The sequence below is a fragment of the Nicotiana tabacum genome, chromosome 2 (genome assembly GCF_000715075.1).
Source record: "Nicotiana tabacum cultivar K326 chromosome 2, ASM71507v2, whole genome shotgun sequence".
In the NCBI taxonomy this organism is placed as follows: Eukaryota; Viridiplantae; Streptophyta; class Magnoliopsida; order Solanales; family Solanaceae; genus Nicotiana; species Nicotiana tabacum.
In genome coordinates, this window is record NC_134081.1 from 125290202 (window position 1) to 125316827 (window position 26626).

At 39.1% G+C, this 26626-nt stretch overlaps 2 protein-coding genes across 3 annotated transcripts; both read right to left on the reverse strand.

Annotated features, from left to right (window-relative positions):
* Nucleotides 1–1501: 1501 nt before the first annotated feature.
* LOC107759896 (RING-box protein 1a) lies at nt 1502–6050 on the reverse strand. 2 transcript variants are annotated; one of them, XM_016577901.2, is made up of 6 exons: nt 5794–6050; nt 4711–4761; nt 4528–4587; nt 2125–2166; nt 1954–2025; nt 1502–1862 (listed from the first exon to the last, which is right to left on the reverse strand). In XM_016577901.2, exons 1-6 carry the CDS (start codon nt 5933–5935, stop codon nt 1825–1827), a joined length of 405 nt encoding a protein of 134 aa, XP_016433387.1. In that variant the 5' UTR covers nt 5936–6050; the 3' UTR covers nt 1502–1824. The 2 variants fall into 2 exon arrangements, with proteins under 2 accessions (XP_016433387.1, XP_016433388.1); XM_016577902.2 differs by lacking the exon at nt 2125–2166 and having other exon boundaries at nt 5794–6049.
* Nucleotides 6051–14909: 8859 nt separating this feature from the next.
* LOC142167946 (uncharacterized) lies at nt 14910–15407 on the reverse strand. Its single transcript, XM_075228550.1, has one exon. The coding sequence runs from the start codon at nt 15405–15407 to the stop codon at nt 14910–14912; it is 498 nt and encodes a 165-aa protein (XP_075084651.1).
* Nucleotides 15408–26626: the final 11219 nt, after the last annotated feature.

Below are 26626 nucleotides of genomic sequence, written 5' to 3' on the forward strand. Positions count from 1 at the left end.
TTTCCCTTTACTGCTTCATGACCGTTTCCCTCTTGCTTTCAACAATTTCGCAGCATTTTAACACGGTAGAATATTTATTTGAACTCTATGTTTATTCCAATAAAAATTAAAATGGACCATACTTAATCTTATAATAGTGAAACGTGACTACAACAATAATGACAAATCCATTAAAATTTTATAACAAGGGTCATGTTAAACGTGCACGTAGATTTTATTTTTACCTTATATCGGTAGAAGTTATTTTCAATAGATTCTCGACTCAAATCAAGCATACAACTGAAACGTGAATATTATATAGTATTTTTACTTTAGGTCAGAAAATACCTACAACCCTATTTTATTAAATAATATTTTAGTTTATTTTAGAATAGAAAATAGGTAATTATTTTATTCTTAAAAGTTTTAACTAATGTTCTTGAGTCGAGGATCTAATCGAAATAATATGTCTACCTTTACGAGGTAGGGGTAAGATTTTCGTACACATTACCCTTCTCATACTCTACCTGTGAGACCGTACTAGGTATGCTGCTGTGATTGTTGTAAATTTTTAACTAGCGTCTCTCATAAATGAAGTTAAAACACCTAAACTTAAGGGATATTGTGATGGTGAATACCTTTTCTGCATGGGCCTTGCTCATTGAATCATTCCACTGCGTGCTTTGATCCATGATTTATCATCCATTTGATCCAAATTGGGTCCAATAAAAGCTTATAATATTAACAGCTTTACCTATATCACCATATATAATAGTATTTCTGTTTGCGACAACCATTATTGTTTTGTTTAAAAAAAAGGGAGAGAATTTACAGCTATGAAGCACTCAGGAATATACCCTTTCTCCTTTTCCAATTACTATATTAGGTTATTCCCTCTAATAATCATTAGTCAAATGGGATAATGTTTCAGATAGTGTATTCCTCCCATCAACGCTTTACAATCTAATAATCATCACGTCTCACGCTTTTTGTGTTAAAGTAAATAAAGCCCAATGATAATCCCTTCTTTATGAGCTGGTTTGCTTACCCAATTCTTTCATGAAATGAATTGAGAGACTAAAATTATAGAACTTTGATATAACTAATAGCGTAAGATAACTTTACACATCTAGTGTACCTGAACCTATCGTAGCAAATTACCTTCATGTTTTACATCTAGTTATTTGCATTTATTTGACATTCACGTCTACTCTTTCACATTTTATCTACTATTTTAAACGTTTGCGATGCTACTATATATTTAATGTCTTTATACTTGACCTTTGTCTCTTAGAATCCTCCTCTAGTTTGGCCTCTGTATTTGGTTCATCTAGGGTCACACATAGCATAACAGAGGGGCATAAATGCCATTTAACAAAGTGTAGCAGAGGGCAGTCAAAATAGCACCTTATCCCCAACATTATTAGTCTCTGCTCCAGAAGACAGCATAGGAATTTATGTTTAGCCATAAGTCACAGGTAGTGATAAACTGATAATGGCGGCGGAACAAATAAACTGCCAGTTAACCAAAAAGATGACCGAATTACTTGATGAAAGAATCAACGGCACATCCAAAATAGCAAAAGTTCACATGGTAATATCACATCTCAAAATTACGAAGTGCCAACAAAAAGTGAAGTCGTATCCACAGTCACGTCTATGAACTAAAAGCACAAAAGCTTTGTTAGAGTTTCCAATCAAGGAATGTACCTAGGCGGGTAATTCAATCAGTATACTCTGATCAAAATAACCATATTTTTGAAAATCCCACTTCTTGTACAGGAGCAGCAATTTCTAGTGACCATATTTCTGAAAATCCCACTTCCTGTATAGGAGCAGCAAATTCTAGTGACCATATTTCTGAAACTCCCACTCACTGTTGTCTGAAGGATAAAACAAGCACACAACTGTTAGGAGATATGGCATAATGCTACAACTGTATGCCTAACAACGCAGCATTAGCATACAACTTACCAAGAGGACAGACTTGACGTGTCTTGAGCCACCTACTAATGCAGTGGAAGTGGAACGCATGGTTGCAAACTCCTGCAATAAGGAGCAAATGGCCAAACTGAGAATTTCCAAGTATAGAAGGATATCCCATATTAAAAATTACATAAAGCGATGATGAGTATAAATTTGTACCCCTTAAAATTCCAAAATTCACAGAAAATGCAGTCCATGGCACTGGAAACAAGAAAAAATTAAAAAAACAAAAACAAAAGAAGGTCGATGTAGCAATTATTGAAGCCCTCTGATCCATGTCAAGCTGACTCAAGGAACGCAGTCCTAACACTTATACAGGATAAAATCAGCTAGATATCAGGTATATGCCGGGGTAACACATATAGTCAAAGAAAGCAAAGGCATCTGAAAAAGTAAGTTCCTCCAATAGATAGAAACATGAAGAGCATAGAGCTGGAGCACTCAATCTAATATCCTTCTCAAAGCTCAATTCTTAGGCAGCAACAATGTAAATGCAAGATATATTTATGGTCAGGGTAGTAGCATAATATCAGATAAATGCCATATCGTGTAGAAGGAAAAAAAATTTAAAGAGTGGCTAAAGTGAGGAAGAAGAAACATGACTAAGTTTAGGTCCCACTAACACATTCCTAGCATATCCGCCAGCAAATTAATTTAGTCCAACTGCAATATCATTACAAGTAAAATACATTAGGAAGAGCAGAGTTACCTCAAAATAATAAAGGTAAAGTGAAATATTCTTGGCAGCATCTCTAATTTCAAGAAGTTAAAATTCAAAGATAAATTAATAATAATTGCCAAGATTGTCACTTATCATTGTTCCTTTGAGTCAGATAAGCTGATGACCTCAGCATAAGATAATCTGTCATGATCACATCCTCATTACATCCAGGCTTACACAATGGAAAGGCCACAAGAGAAGCACAAAATATCTAATTTCTTCAACCAAGTCCAGTGCCATTCCTTCCCCCAACCAAAAGAGAGTATTCTGAGGGAGTAGTACTCTCATAAATCTATGTAGTCTGGTGAGAAATAGGTTCTCCCTTCCATTCAAAAATGAAAACTAGGAATGGGAAAAAACCTTTTGATTTTCCACTAAAACTAGAAGCAAAGACACACTAGGTAAAAAGAATTGATGAAAACAAAGAAGTTCTGTTCTTCTCCCCCTCCCCCTGAAATTAAATTGCTTTCTTCTACATCCTCATTCAACCAAGGTGGGTTGCTCTGATGGTAAGCACCCTCCACTTCCAACCAAGAGGTTGTGAGTTCGAGTCACCCCAAGAGTAAAGTGGGGAGTTCTTGGAGGGAAGGATGCCGAGGGTCTATTGGAAACAGCCTCTCTATCCCAGGGTACGGGTAAGGTCTGCGTACACACTACCCTCCCCAGACCCCACTAGTGGGATTATACTGGGTTGTTGTTGTTGTTGTACATCCTCATTCACAATTATCTCTTTCTCCCAGCTTGTAGCAGAATGAGGGGTTAACAAGGGGATAAACTGGCCTTAGTGTTGGTTTGTTAAGGCATGTACAGGCAAAGCTTAATATGAAAGTAAAATTCACCTACTAGATGGTACCACTTCTGAGCTTTGTTCTGGAGGGAGAATAAGCGCTTTTCAGGAGGGAAGACAAATAATGGAAGACAAAAAGAAAAGGAGGAAAGAGAGAGAGAGAGAGAGGGGGGAAAGTGAACGACAACCATTAGTTTGAAATAAAAAGACCGGATTGGGGAGGAACTTCCAAATAATGAAACGAAAATAGACCATCTTCTATGCAAAAAATTAATTTTAAACAAAATTAAAAAATTCAATTATTACCAAAATATTTGTGCCTAGTAAAATGTACACACCAAGGACTTAAACAAGATAATCAAAATCCTGATATCTTAGTTATAAGTAACAGAACTGTTGGAGTAGTATTTAGCTTCAGTTGTTGACAATTCTACTTCATGTCCTGTTACTAAAATAAGATCTTATGATTTATGTATGCTCGCATGATCCAATTCAACCTAAACTTTAGTGTAATCCCATAGGGAAACTTTTCGCAGGATCTTGTATAGAAAATGTTCTGCTTCCTCTTTCCCTTGGTTTTCTCTGACAGAAAATAAAGAACATGGCCCTATCTTGTTTAGGTTAAAAGATAGACATCTTCAGTTATGGACAACGCCCAAATTTCTATGGCCAGCGCTTTAGAAAACAAGAGAAAAACAGCATCCTTCATTTGGCACAAATTCCAGCATACAAAAAGACTGAAAATCACATCTACAGGATGCTCTAAAATCTTGGGAATACTATAAGTAAAATATACCTAAAGTGTTGGAACCAAATTAATCCCGCCTTATCACCAAATCAACCATTTGGCAGAAGTTAAATCACCACAACAAATGAATCGTTTGACTATCCCAAAACGATAATATATATTCAGAGATAGCAAAAATAACAAATGGTAATACACAAGGATGGCAGATCACTTAGAGAAAGGCATAGGAAAGCATGGCAGGTCGACAAACTAGATTGAAATAAAAATTGGGAACAATTTTACTTCCATAAAAGAGAAGCAACATACCCCAAGCCACTGTGCATTCCTCACTTGTTGCACTAGCTTGATTAGCTTGACATTCAATACCTAATAAATTTACCACATGATAAAGCAAATACTAAGAGGAACAAGCTTTAGCAATGAAATGATGATCATATAAGCAGACAGAACTGCACTTCAGAAGCTGTAAAAAAGAAAACCAAGACTCACAGAGATCCATGATGTGGTTCCTACAGATAGCACAGTTATCTACCACAATATCTGCAACCAGCAAGTAAAGAGACTACATTAAAACATCGAAAAGCTCAATTAAAATCATTAAAGCATATGTCTCATATACATGGAACTAGTGTCTACATCACTGAATTTATGAATATGCACACAAAATTGTAGCACAATACTGAACTGTAAGTAGATATGATTACACTAAAACTCCAGGTAATATGCATAAATATGTGTTAATTCTTCCTTTCCCCCTGCTCTCCACTAGGTAATATTCAATTAACATTGCATCAACAAAAGGGAGCTCCATCAAAGTCAGCACTACAAATTACAGGACAGAACCATTGAAGAAAATAGCAAAGTGTATTAGCTACTTCCTACTAGTATAAAAACTTTCAATACTTAGCATTGCTTTCTAGACAATGCATTCTCCTACTGAAACTCTAGGCCTGAGTTTGTGCATAGATAAACCCCTAATATGCAGTTCGTGTTTTAGTATCAAAGTGACGAACGAACAGTTGCATAAGTGCCAGGGTGTGTGTGTGTATATACGATGTTCATCATGTTAAAGTGCGAAGTCCACAGTGTACTCGAGGATTGAAGGGCCAATCTACTTCCATTAACTTCTGGTGGCTATTAGATGATGTTTAGTGTCTGCTTCCACACATATACATATATATACATAAACACACACATAAAGAGGACCAACTACTTACATTAAATTACCATGGCTATTACAGGAACTTAAACTAATGTAAACTAATGTATGTGTATAGGAACTTTAATGTATGTGCATGTGTGTATAATTAAATATTTACAGGAACTTTAATGTCTGTGTCTGTGTCTGTGTCTGTGTATGTGTGTGTATAATCAGATATATTTACACATCACAAATATACACACACACACATAATATCATCAACTCGTTAAATTTAAATAGGAACTTCATTATATATGTGTATAATTATATATATTTAGACATTTGCATGTACATAGAACATAAGATATCACCAAATCGTTAAAAATATGAAGAAACGTAAGCCTACGAGTAAGTTAGGGTTAGAAAATTACCCCAAGCCCATAGAGAGACGGCGTTCCACTTTTTGATCTCAAAACGCTTGGCCTTCTTAGTGGAAGATGATGATGAAGCTCCGGCACCGGCGGAACCCTCGCCGGCCGGAACCATAGTCACGTCGGTGTCAACAGATGCCATTGAACGGAAGCTATAACACACGTTTGGAATTCAATATACAGTACGAGAAATTGAATTCGAGTTTACAGAAACGGGGAATTTTTCCGTCTAACAGTGAAGAAATTGAAAAAAAATGTGAAGTCGGGTATAAATAGAACCTATTGGGCTAACTTAAGCCCGTATATAGTGGGCCGTGCGCCCAAAAATTTGTTCCAACGATGTCATTACAATGTTGACATAGTTTACTCACCCAAAAGTCCCCAACTCCAATTTTTATTGACTTTTGACTTCTCACACCCCCCCCCCCCCCCAAAACCCAAAAAAAGAAGATAAACTCTTCTCTTTTTCTTCTTTCTTTTTCATTTCATTTTATAGTTTTCTAATTCTTAGAGCTATGCTTATAGTTCTATTTATTTTTGGGCAACGGCTAAATTCGTGTTTAAACTTTGCATAATAGTTTAAATTTGTCATCTGTTGATAGTTGGAGTTAAATCTATCATTACCATTACATAAATGGAATAAATTTTTTCTTAATAACTAACAGTAGAAGTTTTCTAACATGTCGGATTTTCTTAGAAGAAAAAATGATCAAATAGTTGTTAATAGTGTGGGGGTTCTAGTTCAAATTTTTTATTCTGTTCTCCGAAATTGGCTATCGACTCCATCTTGATACTAAGAGAGTACATGATTCGATTTGGATTGATTTTCTTTAAAAATCACGATGTATGTTTTGCTAATTGTATGAATGAAACCAAATGGATAAAAAGTCGATTTTCTTTGTTTCAAAATTTTTAGTGGAAGTTAGGTCTTTGTTGGTTGAAGTCTCTTCTTCAAGTGTGAAATCATCTTATTAATTATCACACGGATGGGCTCAAGGTGACCCACATAAAATTACCTTTTAATGGATGTTTGACTACTTCTTAGCGAATATTTTTGGGGAAAAAAAATAATTAGTCAATATTTAAGAAAATTTTATGGACTTCCAGCATCAATAAGTAATTAACAAATATGACAACTAATTAACTACATTCCTAGTAGAAACCTATAATATTGAACCAAGAATCACGTTTTCAGTTAATAAATTATCGTAAACGGTTCAATTTCTAATTAACTACGTCCCATATATCACGCTTGAGAACAAACTAGGATCTCAATGATTCCTTTTCATTCATAAAAGTTATTTATAAATAAACTTGGGATAAAACATGTATAAAGCAATCAACATTTGAGAAAATAATTAAATATTAAAATAATATATATTGAATATAATAGGTATATTGATATATACTACCACTAAGAATTGAAAAGTACGAACAATAAGATCAAAAATATTACGAGAAAATACTTTAAAATATTCATTTATATTTGAAGTGTATCCAATCCGTTGGAAATAAGATCAATATAACTCCAATGAATTTGAAATTTAGCAGGTATAATAACAATGATATAATGTATTAATTCGAATATACAATATACATATATTTATGGAATAATTATGTTATATTACATATTTACTTATCACTATTTAATTATATAATTGGTATAATAATGGTATTATTATAAAATGTGGAATTGTTCTTCAATGCATTTATATTTCAATTATTCTGAATTTATCGCAAGAATATGACTTCCACCAGAATTGATTCTTAGTATATTGCATATATAATTAATATTTAATTATATAAAAGATATACTAATAATTGATAATTTTATTAAATATTTATGGGATAATTCTAGCATTTTAATTATACAAGTAATAATTGTATCATGTATATTGCGTCCATGTTTATGAATTTATTTATAAAATAATTCTGGTATATTTAGATAATAATTCTAGTATATTTATATAATAATTCTGGTATTTACGCATTAGCTCTATTTAATTATATAAATGGCGCGAATATGTGAGCTTGATGAATCTGAGCTCAATTTTCAAAATCATCCAAGCAATTTGGAATTAGGTTTGAGAGTAGAGAGATTGAGCTTAAGAGAGAAGAGAGGAGTTGCAGTAAATGAATTCTATTTCTGTAATAGATGAGTACAACTTTATATACAATTACACACTAACTCAACTCCGTACTAATTTAACTCTAATTACTTAACTACTGGGTCCCACAACTATAACCGACTAACTAACTCGTCTTCTCAACTAACAAAACTGACTATAGCTCACACTTCCCCTCAAGCTGGCGGGTGCAAGATGTTGAGCACTCCAAGCTTGCCTAGTAAAAATGCATGCTAAGACTGTCCAATACCTTTAGTGAGAAGATCAGCTAGCTGATCTTTAGTTCCCACAAATTGTATGCTGAGTACACCTTGTTTGATTTTGTCGTGCACAAAATGACAATCGATCTCAATATGTTTAGTACGCTCGTGGAAGATAGGATTGGTCGCAATCTGTAGAGCAGCCTTGCTATCACAATAAACTTCCACAGGTCGCTTGATGGGCACTCCAAGTTCAGCAAACAATCCTAATAATCAGACTACTTCTGCTATCATAGTTGCTAGGCTTCTATACTCTGCTTCTACAGAGCTTTTTGACACTGTATGCTGCTTCTTGGACTTCCAAGAGATGAGTGAGTTGCCAAACTTAACTAAGTACCTGGTCACTGACCTTCGTGTGTTTGGACAACTTGCCCAATCTGCATCACAAAAATATGTCAAACTATCTGCACCTGCACTGCTTAGAAATATCCACATGCATGGTTCATGTTTTAGGTATTTGACTACTCTCATAGCTGCATCCCAATGAGAGTTTTTGGGCTCTTGCATGAACAGACTGAGAGTTTGGACTGCAAACATAATGTCTGATTGTGTGATAGTCAAATAGATCAACCTACCAATCAACCTTTGGTATTCACTCACATCTGTCAGGATTTCATCACCTGTAGTCCCAGTGTGTCTGTCAAACTAGGCAGAGGTGAACTTCTGATTGAGATCTATGGGAGTTGAGACTGGCTTAACTCCAGTCAATCCCAAATCAGAGATGAGTTGAAGACAATATTTTCTATGATTCAATAGAATCCCTTCATGGATCTCTTAACTTCAATTCCCAAAAAGTATTTGAGATCACCAAGATCCTTCACCTTGAACTTCTGATAAATGACAGCTTTGGTCCCATTGATAAACTCGTCACTATTTCCAGTGATTAGTAAATCATCCACATATATCAACACTGCTAAAAAGTCATCTCCTTTCCTTTTAGTGAACAATGAATAGTCATATAGACTCTGAACATATCCTGCAGCTGTTAAGGCCTCACTAAGCTTAATGTTCCACTATCGTGAGGCTTGTTTCAACCCATATAATGATTTCAATAGTCTACAGACCTATGTCTCCCCCTGTCTCCTAAAACCTTGAGGAAGTTCCATATACACTTCCTCATACAAATCCCCTTGCAAGAATGCATTGTACACGTCTATTTGTGATATGTTCCAGCCTTTAGAAGCAGCAAGAGCAATCACAGATCTCACAGTTACCATCTTGTCAACTGGTGAAAAGGTTTCATTATAGTCTAGGCCTTCTCTTTGGCTATAGCCCTTTTCTACCAACCTGGCCTTGAACCTTTCTACCTCACCACTTGCTTTGTGTTTTATCTTGTACACCTATTTTGAACCAATAGACTTCATGCCTTTTGGAAGGTCAACAACATCCTAAGTTTTGTAGTCCTCTAAAGCCTTGATCTCAGTTTCCATGGCTTCAATCCACCTTTTGTCCTTAGATGCTTCATTGAAGGTTTTTGGTTCTGTTAGTGCTAAGATTCCATCCAAGAAACTTCTACATTTACTAATCAACCTGCTATAGGATAGATAGTTGGATAGGGGATAGGAAGAACTCTTTTTTGTAGTGGTCACATAGTCCTGCAACCACAAAGGTTCCTTTGCAGTTCTTTTTGATTTTCTGACCTCAGTTAACTCTGGTTCAAGAGCTGCTGGAGAATCACTCCACTTTCCTGCATTAAGTGTTGGTTTGGAATTGCATTGCTACTTGTTGGTGCATCAGCATTATCATTTTCTATTACTGCATTGTTGTAATCTGCATTTGCATCATCATCTGTATTTGATGCTGGTGAGTCATGCATATCATGAGCATTTGCTTCTCCAGTTACTTCATGTTCTCTAATGTTAGTCCATGCACTGTTGTCAAGGCCACTCCCCTCAACAGACTCCTCTAAATTACTGCTTGCAATTCCTTCTGACTGCGGATGCATGTTGCCATGGGAGTTCTGTAGAGGTTCAAATTATTCCAGGCCTGAGATGGGATGTACAGATGATGCATGTCCTTCTCTATTATGAGATGTGGAACAATGTTTGGCAGATGGAAAGATATGCTCCTTAAAGATAACATCTCTGCAAACAAAGAAACAGTTAGTGGCCAAGTCCATTAGCATGTAGCCTTTTTATGTTTCTGCATAGACAGGGAATTTAACTGCTTTTGCTCTTGGTGAAAATTTGTCTTCCTTAACTAAATTAGTGGCATAACAAAGACACCCAAACACCCTAAGGTGAAACAATGAAGGTGGCTTGTTATGAAGGAGCTCATATGGATTTTTCCCATTCAACAACTCAGTAGGCAGTCTGTTTATCACATGTACAACTGTTGTGATGCATTCACCCTAGAACTTTGTAGGAACACTTGCTTGAAACTTCAATGCCCTATCTGTATCCAGAATGTGTCTATGTTTTCTCTCCACTACTCCATTCTGTTGTAGAGTATATACACAACTGCTTTGGTGAACTATCCCATAAGCATCAAACAAATCATTCATGTGTTTGTTAAAGAACTCTGTGCCATCATCTGTTCTAACTACTTTAACTTTGGACTGAAATTGGGTGTGCAACATGGAAAGAAATTTCCTCAACACTACAACAACATCACTTTTCAATTGAAGCAAATGCACCCAAGTGTACCTTGTATTATCATCCACAACAGTTAGGAAGAAATGTTTTCTATCATAAGTGGAAAACCTATATGGTCCACAAACATCCATATATAAAGGAGATAAAGGATTTTCACTTCTACTTATACTTGTAGGAAATACTAGCCTACTTTGCTTAGCTAGTGGGCATACAAGGCAATCATTATTCACTGTTACATCTACAGATTTGTTATGAAACAGATTCATGTTCTTCATAGTACTAATTGAAGCATGGCCTAGCCTTTTGTGCCACAAGGCTCCATCTTCTTTATTACTATGTGTAGTTGTAGTTGATGCAAACTTCCTTATCCCTTTGATGAACTTTTCCAAATATCCTTTGAAGTTCTTCTTCAATATGTACGAACCACCTCTTTCTCTATCAATCCCCCTCATCTTGCCATTGTAGCTCAGAATCAATTATCCATTCTTTACAAGTAAAACTTGCCATTAAGGAGGTTGCAATACCTGCCATGTTAACCTGATGTTCTGGAGTCTCCTTGTTCAGCATGCTCAAAATCTGTCTATATTGATCCTCAGTGAAGTATGGTCCTTCCTTTAATCCATCACAGCTACTTCTTCCCTCATCCTGATGTGTTGATTTGTCATTCTCTAAGCCACCAGTTGTCATGTTAGCTGCATATGGTTTCTTATTTTTAAAATCAGTTGGATAGCCAACTAGCTTGTAGCAATTTTCCTTAGAGTGCCCAGGTTTGTAGCAATAATCACATTTCACAAACGGCTTCTTTCTTTTGTAATATCCTCTATTATTTTGCACAGTCATTTGCCCTCTACCTGTTTTCATAGCAACATGATCTCCTCTATTTGGAAAGACTGGATATGAACTAGAATTTTGACTCTCATCCTCTATAATCAGTGCATTCATCTCTTAATATTTAATCTTTTTTCATTGAATATTTTCTCAATTTATGTGTCATCTCCGTCAATGACATTATCTATATTTTTTACTAAATGCGAATGCAATTGATTTGCTTTTTAGAATATATAAAGAGACACCTAGGATAAAATTAACAAGTCAGTAAAATTAACTCTTCCAACAGATATTGCATGAAATGAAATTCATCTTTCCTTCAAAATAATTTCAAACGAGTGATTTGAAAATTCTCCAACAAAAATTATTCTGGAGCAAAAAAATTCAACTTGAAAGTTATTTTAGTCCCATTTGAAAATTTAACATCCCCCCTAAACTTTCCTATAAAAAAGAATGCTTTACTTCTCCATTGTCTTTATATATTCTTTCATTATCATGTACTCTAGCATAATTTTGGTTTGAATAGACTTTATAAAAAATATTTGGCATTTAAAGTATTGATTGCATTAGTGTAGACATGATTAAAGTGTTTAAGATAACAAGGTTGACTTCTTGATTTTTGATTAAAATTATCTATAATTAAGGTGTTTATAGTCTTCAAGGATAATTATTACTAAGGGTAAAAACGAAAAAAAAAATTGTCTTGAACTTCTAAAATACCAATAATTTGAGACAACTATTTTTAGCAACCATGACTGTTAATATGAGACGAGGGAGTAATTTTTAAGTATTAACTACATTGATATGGGGTCACACGTAAAGTGCGTACCTTGAGACTAGTTTAATAAATTTAAATAAAGGCATTATTTATTTGAGATAATTAGAATAAGACGTCTCTTCATGACCTTGCCATTTTATTTATGTCTTTATTGTGTAGCGAGTCTTCCCGACATCGGTTAGAGCAATTATCTATCTTTGTTAAATCTATTATTGCGGGATTAGATTATGGAAAGCAGGCCTCTTTGTAACTTGATGCTAGCGAGACCACATATAGACAGTAAGTTAATATTAAGCCTACTTATAACCTTATTCTTCTTATTATTGTCATTAAATTAAAGGACACAGTTAATATAAGTGAAGCATTTTAAGAATATATTTATGTTCGTGTCTAAAATTTGCCTACCGCTTTTTGGAGAAATATTTAACTATTTATTTATTATTAGTAATGAAAACATAGGCAAACTTATTTATTAAGGCATTATTTGACCTATCACTTGAATTGGTTTGACATTTATTCTATTAAAATTTGTAGCCAGTCAATATCATGACAGTGAACTTGACAAAATAACACACTAATATATCAATTTAACGTTCAATCAGAAAGAAAACAACATCGTGCTAAAAAGTTTACACATAGTCAAGTGGAGAAAGGAACCCTTATGTTGCAAGAGTTCCATGTATAATAAAACTTCAACTCTTAAAAGTTATCTACACTAACATGAACCTTAACAACAAGAAAGGACAGTCACAAAAAATGAGAAATAAAAAATAAATACTAAAATTGATCACTAGGAAATAGGGAAAGGAAGTTATACCATAAGATCGGGCTCGACCTCAGTTCACGACAGCGAATATGTTGCCGCGGGTGGTGAAATCAGCCACTAGGCTTTGAAGCTCAATAAAGACCTCTCGGACACATATCAACGAGCTAATCGCTGAGAGGTTTCTGCCAAGCATCAAGCCTAATAGCTTAGACGGCGCATGGCCGGTGACTGGCCGAAATTCGGTCTCGGAGTTTCGGCTTGAAACTAACACCAAAAGATAGAACCAAGCGAGTCCTACACGTATATGCAAGTTTTATGTGAAAAGGAGTTCCAAAAGTTCATGAATTTAGGGAGGAAGTGGACTAGGGTTTCGGATTTTCGCTAGATTCGTGGAGATAGGGAAGGTTTTGAAGGATTTGAGTTGGAGATATGAAAAGAGGAGGAAGAGAGGAGAAGATGGGGAAAATTTGGGGCGGAAAGGAAGTGGTCCGATGGTGGTCGTTGGCGGAGCCATGGCGGCAGCGCCGTGAGGATGACCAAACCACCTAAGCCGCGTTTGTGCTCCTCCTCCTCACATGACCAAACCACCTAAGTCGCGCTTCCCGCATCTTGTCCTCAATATGGCCACACCCACCTTGTTGCGAATAACCTCATTTCTGATCCTCTCTAACCTGGTGTGCCCGCACATCCATCTCAACATCCTCGTCTCTTCTACCTTCATCTGCTGGACATGAGCGATCTTGACTGGCCAACACTCATCCCCATAAAACATCATTGATCTGACCACCACTCTGTAGAACTTACACTTAAGTTTCGGTGGCACTTTCTTGTCACATAAAATACCGGAAGCGAGTCTCCATTTCATCCCTCCCTCGCCACTGAATTTACACTCCAAGTATTCTGTCTTGCTCCTGCTCAACTTGAAACCTTTAGATTTCAGGGTCTACCTCCATACCTCTAATTGGGGGTTCAAAGTGTCTCGCATCTCGTAAATCAATACAATATCATCTGCAAATAGCATGCATCACGGCACCTCCCCTTGGATGTGGCGCGTCATTACGTCCATCGCCAGAGCAAACAAAAAAGGGCTGAGTGTCGACCCCTGATGCAACCCCACCTTAATCAGAAAATGGTCCGAGTCCCCACCCACTGTCCTCACTTGGGTCTTTGCTCCATCATATATACATATCCTTAATCAACATAACGTAGGCAACATGTACACCTCTAGCCTCCAAACATCTCCACAAAACCTCCCTCGGAACTTTATCATACGCCTTTTTTTAAGTCAATGAATACCTTATGCAAGTCCTTCTTTCTCTCCCTACATTGCTCCATCAATCTCCTAACAAGGTGAATGGCTTCTGTAGTCGAACACCCTGACATAAACCCAAACTGGTTTTTGAAAATAAATACACTCCTCTTCACCCTTAGCTCTACCACTCTCTCCCATACTTTCATAGTATGGCTAAGCAAATTGATACCCCGATAGTTATTGCAATTTTTGATATCACCCTTGTTTTTGTATACAGGAATCATCATGCTTCACCTCCATTCTTCGGGCATCTTCTTTATTCTAAAAATGACATTAAATAACCTAGTGAGACACTCCAAGCCTGCCTTGCCCGCACTCTTCCAAAACTCCACAAGAATTTCATCTTGCCCGGTCACTTTACCCCTGATCATCTTACCATAGCCCCCTCAACTTCATCAACTCTAATCCGCCTACAATACACAAAGTCACAATGACTACCGGAGAGTTACAAATTACCTAGTACAATGCTCTTGGTTCAATGTTGGCTCCACAGTCTTCATTAGGATCTGACGTCTTGCTTGATCATATGTCTCATTGAGACCACTTAAAAATTGCATTAGCCTTTGTTGCTGCAGGTGTTCAACATACTCCTTCGAATTAGGAATAGGCACCATTGCATCATACTCAGCCCACAATTCCTTTAATCTAGTGAAATATGCAAAAACTAAATTTATTCGCTGCGAAATAGTAGCAATTTCCCTATGCAACTGAAATATTCTCACACAATTCACGTTGTCGAACCTTTCTCTCAAATCCCCCCATACAAAATGTGCATTAGATGCATAGAAAATGCCGCTAAGTAAATCCGAAGACGCAGTGCTCATGATCAAGGAAAGCACGATTGCATGACATGTTTCCCAGTCCTCATGCAATTCATATCTGAACGAACCCTTTTTGCATGTCCCAAGCACAAACCCTAGCTTCCTCTTATCTTGCAAAGCAATTCGCATTGAACGATGCCACAGTCCGTAATTTTCTGATCCTGTGAGCTTTACATGAATCAAAATCGAACTAGGAGTATCTAAGGGATGAATGAATAAAGGATGCGTGTGATCGATTTTTCGGCCTCCATTGACGATCGTTTGTCACAGCTTCGCGAGAAAGACGACGATGAAATTTCAGCCAAATAGAACTAAATTTGGGGAATTACAGCTCTTCACTGCTCTGATACCATGTGAGCTTGATGAATCTGAGCTCAATTTCCAGAATCATCCAAGCAATTTGGAATTAGGTTTGAGAGTAGAGAGATTGAGCTTAAGAGAGAAGATAGGAATTGCAGTAAATGAATTTTATTTATGTAATAGAGGAGTACAACTTTATATACAATTACACACTAACTCAACTCTGTACTAACATAACTCTAATTACTTAACTACTGGGTCCCACAACTATAACCGACTAACTAACTCGTCTTCTTAACTAACAAAACTGACTGTAGCTCACAAAGTATACTTAATTTATTTTCTTCCTTTTTTCAAGCACAAAGGGAAACAATCGAGGGGCGGGAGAAACAAGAAATAAAGTAGTAAGAGAAAGAAGATGGATGCTCAATTAGCCAAAAAAATAATGAGGAAGAACAGATGTGGGGTGTGTGTGTGGGTTTGGGGGGGGGGAGGAGGGCAACAAAGTATACGTTAATAAGGATCAAAATAGATCCCTCGTTTAGTGGGTCTTCATTTATTTTTAAAACCTGCGGTTAAATGCTATTAGTGTAAAAAAATCTTCCATTTATGTAATAAGTAAACAGTACTAATATTTTCTTAAATATTATTTAAAAAGTGCTCAGCCACGTATATTTCTCAAGATTTTTTCAGCCAAAGTAGTTCGCAGTAAAATATTCTGGAACTAAACTATAGGATATGGTGTAATACTTATTTGAAGTTTGACGAACATATTTGTTTACCCTTAAAATCGGATAACAATTAAATTTGTAAGTGGTTTTAAGGATATGTGATTTCACTTGGCACAAATTGAGAAATACAAAAATTGAAGTTAGAAATTAACTGTAAAATAAAGCAAATCGATATATCACACAGCTTTGGCCCTTGAACTAGGTTGCCCTCGCACCAACTAAGTGTATTATTGAAGAGTAAGAACTGAACTACTGAATAAGAGAGCTTAAAAGAGAAAACGTAATATATTGCTTTGTTATGCATGAATCTCCTCCTTACAAAATGATTGGAACCCCCTTTATATAGTAAAGGAGTTCTACATATGGTACAATTCTAAATACATAAGGAAATCTCCTGATTGGCTAATCAACCGATCTTGACTTGATACATGTCGAGATTTCTACCACAATCCTCGCTCGGTCACGGATTCCTTGGCTTTTCGTTATTCGACTTAGCAGGCTTCCTTCGATCTCTCTAGATCTCTATCCTTCTCGGTCTCGACCTTACTGGTCTCGCTCTTGATCGATCCCTGAATCACGAGCTAGGCAATATCTATTCGTGTAACGATCCAATATAACTTAAGATTGAACCTCGGTCTGCCACCCCGGTTTTGATTAATCATACAAAATCGGACAAGCCCGATTTTGACCGTATACATATAGTCCTCTCATTTTTTGGAGAGTAATAACAAGAAACGATTTGAGCCTTCGATCTTCACCTCGGTACATCATGACGCAATTGTCGTGACATAAGCAGCAGAAGTGACCGAAACATCTCATCGGTACAGTTTTCCAGGTATTTAATGCGCGTCAGTCGACAGTCGGTCGCTACCAGTTTTGAACCTCGTTGTGAAACCAATAAATAGCCTCCTTATTCATTATTTCAAACTTTACTTTCAAATCTTTTTCATTCTAATCTCCATTGTTCTTTGCCTTCTTCAAAGCTTCCTATCTTCAGGTCTTTGAGTTTCTTTGCTTGTTCTTCTTAAAACACCAAATACTTCAGCCTCCATTCTTCTTTGCCCACAAAAACTAAATGGCCAAAACATCTAAAATTGTTCCGCAGAAAGAGGTTGCTTCCTCATCTCGGCCGGCCGGCGAAAAACTAGTAGTGGAGCCACGCCCTGAAGAACTTATTCCCGGGGTGTGTGTCATTGATTCTGACTTTAAGGTCGATAAACCCTCATCGGTTCCTGATCGATGCAAGCCGATATCGAGATATATATGCTCGATACCCAAAAGCCTCATTGACCAGGTGAAGAAAGATTGCAACTGGGGAAACAAAGAGGTTGTGATACCGGCACCAGAAGAAGCGATCACCACTCACGTAGAAGGGTTCCTGAGTGTTTGCCCTTATCCTTTCACGTTGGGTCCCCTCGATCTGGTCATCGTAAACTTCTTCAAGAAATACCAGGTAACCCTCGGTCAAATTCACCCCTCTTTCTGGAGGATCGTGATACTGCTCTGCTTCTTCGTGGGCAAAATCGATGGGCTTCCCTTGACCCTTGACCACCTCATAAGATTACATAGCCCTCAACTCTATCAAGGTGGGCTAATAAAGCTTCAACGTCGGGCCACCAAGGCGCTCATCTCAAGTATAGATGAAGACAAAGATCGGGGGTGGATGGGCCGATTCGTTCGGGTGAAGACCACGGACCTGATCCCGGCTGAGAGCATGCCATTTCCTAAGAAATGGAATATGAAACGTAAGTATGATTCCGTCTTTAATTTCTGTTCGTTGTTTTTACTTCTTAATCCTTTCTTTTCAGTGTTTTTCTCGATGCAGTCGTTGCTTGGATGTCAGGTGCGGTTCTCTACCTCGAGAACTGGGTTAGGATCCTGGTTTCGACGTCAACACACGCCGAGCACACATGGCGTGATTTGTCAAAGGGTCGGGGGGAGGCTCGTACTCATGGTAAGCCTTCTTCCTCACTTACCGATTTGTCGATCGTTCAAACATCTTTTCAAACATGAGTTTACTTACTTTCTCCTTTTGTAGGTCTTGGAAAGGACACGACTATGAGACCCCCGTCTGGTGATGAAGAAGTTTCACCACCTATCTCGAAACCGGCGGAGGAGAATAAGAGAAATAGGGCCTCGAACTCCGGGGATCAAAAACCCAAGAAGAGAACAGTCCGTAAACCCAAGGGGAACACAATCCCACTGACTATGGAGTCAGTCCAAAGGCTAAGGGAAGAAGAAGAAGAAGAAGATGACTCTGGGCTGGTGGCCCGTGCGCGAGCTAGCACCGAGATTCGGATGACTCCGAAACCGGTGGGAGTTGATATTGCTCCATCTAGGCTCGATGAGGTCGAGGAGGAAACTTCGGCCCAAGTCCCCGAGCCAAGAGAAACCGAAGATGCTTTGTCTCGGGGCAAAGAGACCGTTGAAGAGGCGGTGGGTGTTGGTGTAGAAACCGGGCTCGAGGCTCCCCAAGATGGAAGCGGTGCCCCAAAAGACCTACTTGGGGCAATAGAGATCGGGGATTCCCCCTCGTTTCTTTCATTTTTCGAGTTGATGATACGTGACGCTCAGGCCGTGGAGACTTGTCACGGGGAAGGAGCCCTCGGAGAGGAAGATCCTTTCCATGGTTATTTTGTTGGGATAGAAGGTGTCACCGGTCTGAGTGACTTGGAGGTTCCAAAGAAGAGCTTAGGCGAGGCTTCCTCGAGTTTTAAATTGACCAATCAGTTTTCGGCCCCTAGTGCCGATCCCGGGCGTAAGCGAACAATCATTATCACGGTCCCAGAGGATGCCCGGGTTCTTGCTGCCCTTGTAGGGGTGGCTAACTACCTCCGATGTTTGGTCACGGAAGAAGACCAAGCCCAGATGGACGAGGTGGGAGTGCCTTGTCTTTTCAACGAAGCCCAACAGACCCTGAACTGGGTAAGTTCATATTTTCTTTGTCAATTTTCATACTTGTACTTTTCTCCTCTTGTATAATTCCTTCTTTCTATTTTTGTAGGCTTCTGTGCTTAATTACGAGGCTTTTTTTCGATCCCGGGGGGAGTTGAGCCGGTATGAAGCCGAAATTCGAGGGCTTACTGAGGAGAGAGATGCCTTGAAGCTTTTCAATAAGCAGAGAGAAGGGGAAGCAAAATGACTTCGGGCTGAGCTAGAAGCAGCTCAGAAAGAACAAGATGATCTGGCCAAGCAGGTAAAAAGAATCTTTAAAGTTAATGACACTGACTCGGGCATGGTGGCTAACAGTTCGGTCCCATATGTCCAGCGAAAGCTCGATATGATCTGGCAGCTTCGTGAGGAAGTCGAAGCAGTGAAAGCGGAGGCCGAGGCGTGGAAGAAGAACATGGACCACCTTGCATCAGAAAAGGAGGCGGCCCGAGCTCAACTGGCCTCGGCTGAGAACCAACTCCGAAGCTTGAAAGAGAAAGCCTTGGTAAAAACCAAGAAAATTGAGGAGTTCCAGTCTCGGTTGGGTTAAACAACTTTCGATCGAGAGAGGCTGGCCACATAACTTGCAACGGCCAAATCGGAGGTCAAAATGGCCAGGGCTAATGCTGATGCAATAGTTGCTGTCTACCGGTCCGACACTGAAGTTGCTCAGGTTCAAACAAAGGAGGTTGCTAAAGCTGCTCAGGCCCGAGCAAACTGGGTTGCCGAGCATGCTAAATGCCAGTCTCGAAGGGATACTCTCGAGGAGATCCATGCTCGTGGCTTCGATCTTAACAGCCGAGATCAAGAATGCTAAGGAGCTTGAAGCTGAAGCCAGAGTGTTGGCCTTTCCTGATAATGATGATTCTGGGAGTGTGAGCGGATCTGAAAGCGAAGAAGGCCTCGAGGGCAAAGATGTTGCTCCCGGAGAAGACTAAGTCCTTTATGATTAGTATTTTTTGTGTTTCTTTTAAGACCATTTCGGTCTTTTGTAGAGAAATCTGATCGGGCCATGCTGACCATGTAAATGATTTTTTGACATATATATATAAAAACTTTCTTCCTTTCTGCCTTATAAAATTATGAAGTTTATTTTAAGGTCCGAGGTTTAGATAATTTGATTGAAACCGAACTAGTATAGCCCTTAGGCTTTACAATCGAGTGAGTGCTTGCTCGAACTCGAAGTAAGGTAAACCTTAGGTTTTTTATTTGAGCGAGGATGGTCTCTCGAACTCAAAGTAAAAAACAGCCCTTAGGCTTTTGTTAAAAAGATTGTTTACGGCTTTCTCCCCTTTTCGGCTTGAAAAGGGGTTTTATCATTTGTATATGCAAAACTTGTAATGCCTTAGCATGAAATAAGGAATTGTTCGAAAGTTCAAACAATTTTGTACTCATTAGAGTTTTCGAGGCTTGATATTACCGAAGCCTTTTATGATTTTGCCGGGGGTAGCCTTTTTAACAGGTTTGTGAAAGAATTCGAAGGCCTGTTTTGTTATGGAATTCGGACATCTCCGACCCGTGTTAATTCGATCGTAGCCTCTTTAGTTCGGGATTTGCCCCTTGGGCTTATTTTTCCATTTTACTTTGAGCTTGCCCGAAGTGTTAGTCCCTGAGTGGGGTGGCCGTGGCCTATAAAAATTGAGGATTGCCTAAAAGGTCTTATGATCTCGGAGTTTTAATAATTCGATCTCGTTTATTTTTCTAACGGCAGTCCCCGAGCGTGGGGGTAATTATCCGAACTCTGATTATGGTCGGCCCTTAAGCCTGTTTACATAATAGATCGAGAGTATGAAATTGTAAAGTAGAAAAAATTTTCTAAGGCATGAGATATCGGTAAAGATAAATAATTCTCTTTATAAATGATTATACATGCGTACATGTTCTGTGCCAGGGCTCGAGCAAACTACGCGGGCACGGTTCGTTTGACTGTTTGACCCTTACAATTTTTTTCTATCGAGACCCTGCTGCCATGAAGTAACTTCCTCACATCAAAGTTGACATTCGAGGGCAATGCCCCCCAGTATTCGAGGTTGATTGTAAAGAAGCCTCAGATATTGTTGAATTGTTCTAAGTTAGCACGATCAATAGAAACCTCGCCGGAAAATCCATTGTTCGAAGAATCCATCGTTGTTTCTGGTCGAACATCTGCAAGGGATAGTTTAAAATATAAATGAAAATGGGAGGGGTCGTACCTTAGCAATAGTATCATTTTAGGTGCGATACGTTCCAATTGCTCGGCAGTTGTTCGCCGTTCGTTGTGCCGAGCTTGTAGGATCCTTTTTCGATGATTTCGAGAACCTGGTACAGTCCTTCCCAGTTTGGACCCAGTTTCCCTCCATTCAGATTTCGGGTGTTGAGGGTATCATATGTAGAACTCTCTACTATATAAAGGGGGTTCCAATCATTTTGAAAGGAGGAGATTCACGCATAACAAAGCAATATATTACGTTTTCTCTTTTAAGCTCTCTTATTCAATAGTTCAGTTCTTACTCTTCAATAATACACTTAGTTGGTGCGAGTGAAACCTAGCTCAAGGGCCAAAGCTGTGTGATATATCAGTTTGCTTTATTTTACAGTTAATTTCTAACTTCAATTTTCATATTTTTTAGTTTGTGCCAAGTGAGTTCACATATCCTTAAAATCACTTACAAATTTAATTGTTATCCAATTTTAAAGGTAAATAGTTTGGCGCCCACCGTGGGGCTAAGGATAATAGTGATTGCCGAGTGCTAATTTTTATAACACACACTGCTTTACACTTGTTCTTGTAAGCATTTTTTATTCCAGGATCAGCATGTCGAACTCTCAAGCAGTACCCACACACATCAACAATAGCCTTTGTTTTCATGGCGAAAACAACAACGTAGTCGCCCCAGGGAACGAAATGCCCCCAGTTGACCTAGAGGGAGTACCATTTGCAAACCCCATCGACGTCAATTCCCATCTTGCCCTAAATGCAAATTTGGGCACCGACCCCGAAAATAGCGTCCGCAGAGACGTTCGATCAACCGGTCATAATGTATAGAGTGGAGAAGAAGGCAGAATTAGCCTTCGAATAATATTCGAAGTGTTGCATGCTAAACAAGCTGCAATAGCACAACTCCAAAATTAGAACCATGCACCGAGTAGGGTCAAACCCGAGCCATCACAGGAAGTTGTTCACAGGGCCGAACCAATGCCGGGGAGGTCAAATGTGAATGAGTCAGGGACCGACTCCGCTATCTTGAAAATGTTTGAGGAGCTAACAAAGCGAATTGAATCGGGGGAAAAGAAGATTGAAGCGAATGACAAAAAAGTGGAAATATATAACTCCCGAGTTGATTAAATTCCGGGGGCACCACCGATTTTGAAGTGTTTGGATTCAAAGAAGTTCGTACAAAAGCCTTTCCCCCCGAGCGCAGCTCCTAAGCCCATTCCGAAGAAATTCCGCATGCCAGAAATTCTCAAGTATAATGGAACTACCAACCTAACGAGCATGTCACTTCTTACACATATGCAATAAAGGAGAACGATCTAGAGGACGATGAGATTGAGTCCGTACTGGTGAAGAAATTCGGAGAAACTTTATCAAAGGGGGCGATGATATGGTACCATAATTTTCCACCTAACTCCATTGATTCTTTTGCCATGCTCGCAGATTCCTTCGTCAAAGCACACATCGGAGCGATAAAGGTCGAGCCTAGAAAGTCAGACCTCTTCAAAGTAAAACAGAAAGACAACGAGATGCTCAGAGAGTTCGTATCTCGGTTCCAAATGAAGCGTATGGATCTGCCCCCGGTCACCGATGATTGGGCCGTTCAGGCTTGCACTCTAGGCCTAAACATACGAAGTTCGGTAGCCTCACAACAGTTAAAGCAGAACTTGATCGAATATCTAGCTGTAACCTGGGCCGATATGCATAATCGGTACCAGTCAAATATTAGGGTCGAGGATGACCAGTTGGGGGGCCCTTCCGGTTCCGTTTATCCAAACAGGACCATCGACAGAGTTAAAAGAGATATTGACCGGGAACCACAGGTCAAACAGAGATCAATATCAGCCATACAGTGGAGATCGGAGAAACAGCGGGCCTGGACGCAACCCCGTTCGAATTGATAGAAGAAATGATTGAGGACAGAGCTCTCGAGGGCTCATGAGTAAGAGTGGTTTTGACAGAAATGTTGAACCCAAAGAAGCACCACGACTATCGGAATAAAACTTCAATGTTGATTCATCAGCTATTGTATCGGCCATTGGGCGCATCAAAGACACCAGGTGGCCCCGACCTCTACATACTGATCCGACCCAGAGAAATCCTAATCAAATATGCAAATATCATGGTACCCATGGTCATAAAACAGAAGATTGCAGACAGCTGAGGGAGGAGGTAGCTCGTTTGTTCAACGAAGGGCATCTTCGAGAATTCTTAAGCGATCAGGCTAAAAACCACTTCAAGAATAGAGATTCAAACAGACAGAATGAACAAGAAGAGCCGCAGCACATGATCCACATGATTGTTGGAGGGGTCGATATTCCTCAGGGGCCCATATTCAAACGCATCAAGGTGTCAATCACGAGGAAAACTTCGGACTCGAGACTACGTACCGGAAGGGACCTTGCCTTTCAATGACGAGGATGCAGAGGGGATCTTACAACCCCACAACGACGTACTGATAATATCTGTCCTTATGAATAAAATTCAAGTTAAATGTGTTTTGATTGATCCAGGTAGCTCGGCCAACATTATTCGATCAAGGGTCGTAGAACAGCTCGGCCTACAATATCAAATTATGCCCGCAGCCCGAGTACTTAGCTGCTTCAACATGGCAAGCAAAACCACCAAAGGCGAAATTACTTTGCCAGTAAACGTGGTTGGGACCATCCAAGAAAAAAATTTCCACGTGATCGAGGGTGACATGAGGTACAACGCCCTGCTCGGAAGGCCTTGGATCCATAACATGAGGGCAGTACCCTCGACCCTCCACCAAGTTCTAAAGTTCCCGACATCGGAGGGAGTCAAAACAGTGTACGGGGAACAACCCGCCACCAAGGAGATATTTGCAGTCGATGAAGTGATACCGGTATAGGCACTCTTATCAACAAAGGGATCAGATTTGAAGGGAAAGCAGGAGGCCAAATAGCAACCACAGACACCGGCCTCGACCCAATTACAGAAGCAAGGGGTCGACGAGGATGACGACAACTGGATCCCTCGATCCTTCATAATTCCCAATGACTCCGACGCCACTAAGTCAACGGTCGAAGAGCTGGAACAAGTCACACTGGCCAAGCATCATCCTGAACGAAAGGTATACCTGCGCACGGTACTAACCCCCAAGCTCAGGAAAAAACTTATTCATTTCCTTAAAGCTAACATGGATTGATTTTCTTGGTCCCACCTCGATATGATAGGGATCCCACCAGAAATTACCACTCACAAACTGAGCCTGGACCCTAAATTCCGCCTGGTGAAGCAAAAAAGAAGGCCCCAGTCCGAGGTCAAACATGTCTTCATCAAGGACGAGGTAACCAAACTTCTCAAAATAGGATCCATTCGGGAAGTAAAGTATCTCGAATGGTTAGCAAACGTAGTGGTAGTCCCTAAGAAGGGAAACAAATTTAGAATGTGTATAGATTATAAAGACCTGAATAAAGCATGCCCTAAGGATTTTTTTTCCTTTGCCTAATATTGATCGTATGATCGATACCACGGCCGGCCACGAGACTCTCAATTTTCTCGATGCCTACTCCGAGTATAACCAGATATAGATGAACCCGGAGGATCAGGAAAAGACCTCGTTTATCACTAAGTACGGTACCTACTATTATAATGTAATACCATTCAGTCTAAAAAATGCTGGTGCAACTTATCAACGCCTAGTAAACTGAATGTTTGAAGAATAAATAGGAAAATCAATGGAAGTTTATATTGATAACATGTCAGTTAAGTCCCTGCGAGCAGAGGACCATTTAAAGCATTTACAAGAGACTTTCGATATACTGAGGAAGTACAATATGAAGCTCAACCCCGAAAAGTGTGCATTCGGGGTTGGATCGGGCAAGTTTCTTGATTTCATGGTGTCCAATCGGGGAATCGAGATCAACCCCGATAAAATCAAAGCTATCGAGGATATTACGGTAGTGGATAATGTAAAGGCCGTGCAGAGACTGACGGGGCGGATAACCGCCCTAGGACGATTCATTTTGAGATCCTCAGATAGGATCCACCGATTCTTCTTGCTTCTTAAGAAGAAGAGCAATTTTGCATGGACTCCGGAATGCCAGCAGGCCTTGGAGGAACTAAAGCGGTATTTATCGAGCCCGCCGCTGCTTCACACCCTAAAAGTGGACGAACGGCTTTACCTGTACTTGGTAGTCTCGGAGATAGCAGTAAGTGGAGTCCTGGTCCGAGAAGAACAAGGTACGCAATTCCCTGTCTATTATGTTAGTCAGACCTTAGGTGAGGCCGAAACTAGATATCCACACTTAGAAAAATTAGCATTTGCTTTAATAATCGCCTCTAGGAAACTAAAATCATATTTTCAATGTCATCTAATATGTGTTGTAACAACTTATCCTCTTCAAAATATTTTGCACAAAACCCGAGCTTTCGGGTCGATTAGCCAAATGGGCCGTAGAAATCAGTGGGTACGATATTGAGTATCGACCCCGAACCGCCATCAAGTCTTAAATCTTGGCGGACTTCATGGCTGAATTTACGCCGGCCCTCGTACCCGAGGTTGAAAAAGAATTACTAATAAAATCGAGTACATCTTCGGGTAGGGCTGGGCATTTATTGGGTAAAACCGATAACCCGAACCGTTAATTATTTATTGGGATATCGGTATTGGGTTAACGGTTCGGTAACGGTTTAGAATTTTTTCACTATTGGGTTATCGGTTCGGGCCTCGGTTTGGCAATTCTGTTAATGGGTTAACCGATAACCCAATAAGGATTAATAAAATTACTACTTTACCCTTAAGTATATACATATGCAGATATGCTAGGGCTTCATTCTTTCGGTCTTTCCTATTCTTTCTCAGCCTAAGTCGCATTCTTCAGACTCTTCACTCTTTAGTTGCTTCAAAGTTCATATTTTTCAGCCGCATTCTTCAGCTTCATCTTCATTCTTCGTGTAAGTTTTTAGTTGCTTCATCTTTATCTTCAGTTGATTTAATCGTTTATTAAGTAAATGAAAGAAACAAAGAACTTATGCCTAAATAATCCCAAAGATACCTTGAGTATACAAAACTTCCATAAATTAAACTTCTATATATGCTATACGTGACATTCTTATTGAGCAAAATATATACTTAGGCTTCTATATTCCTTTTCTATATATGCCTAAATACTACATGTTGATGTTGTTGACGATTTTTCAGAATTTGTATTTTTGTAAGCTGCAGT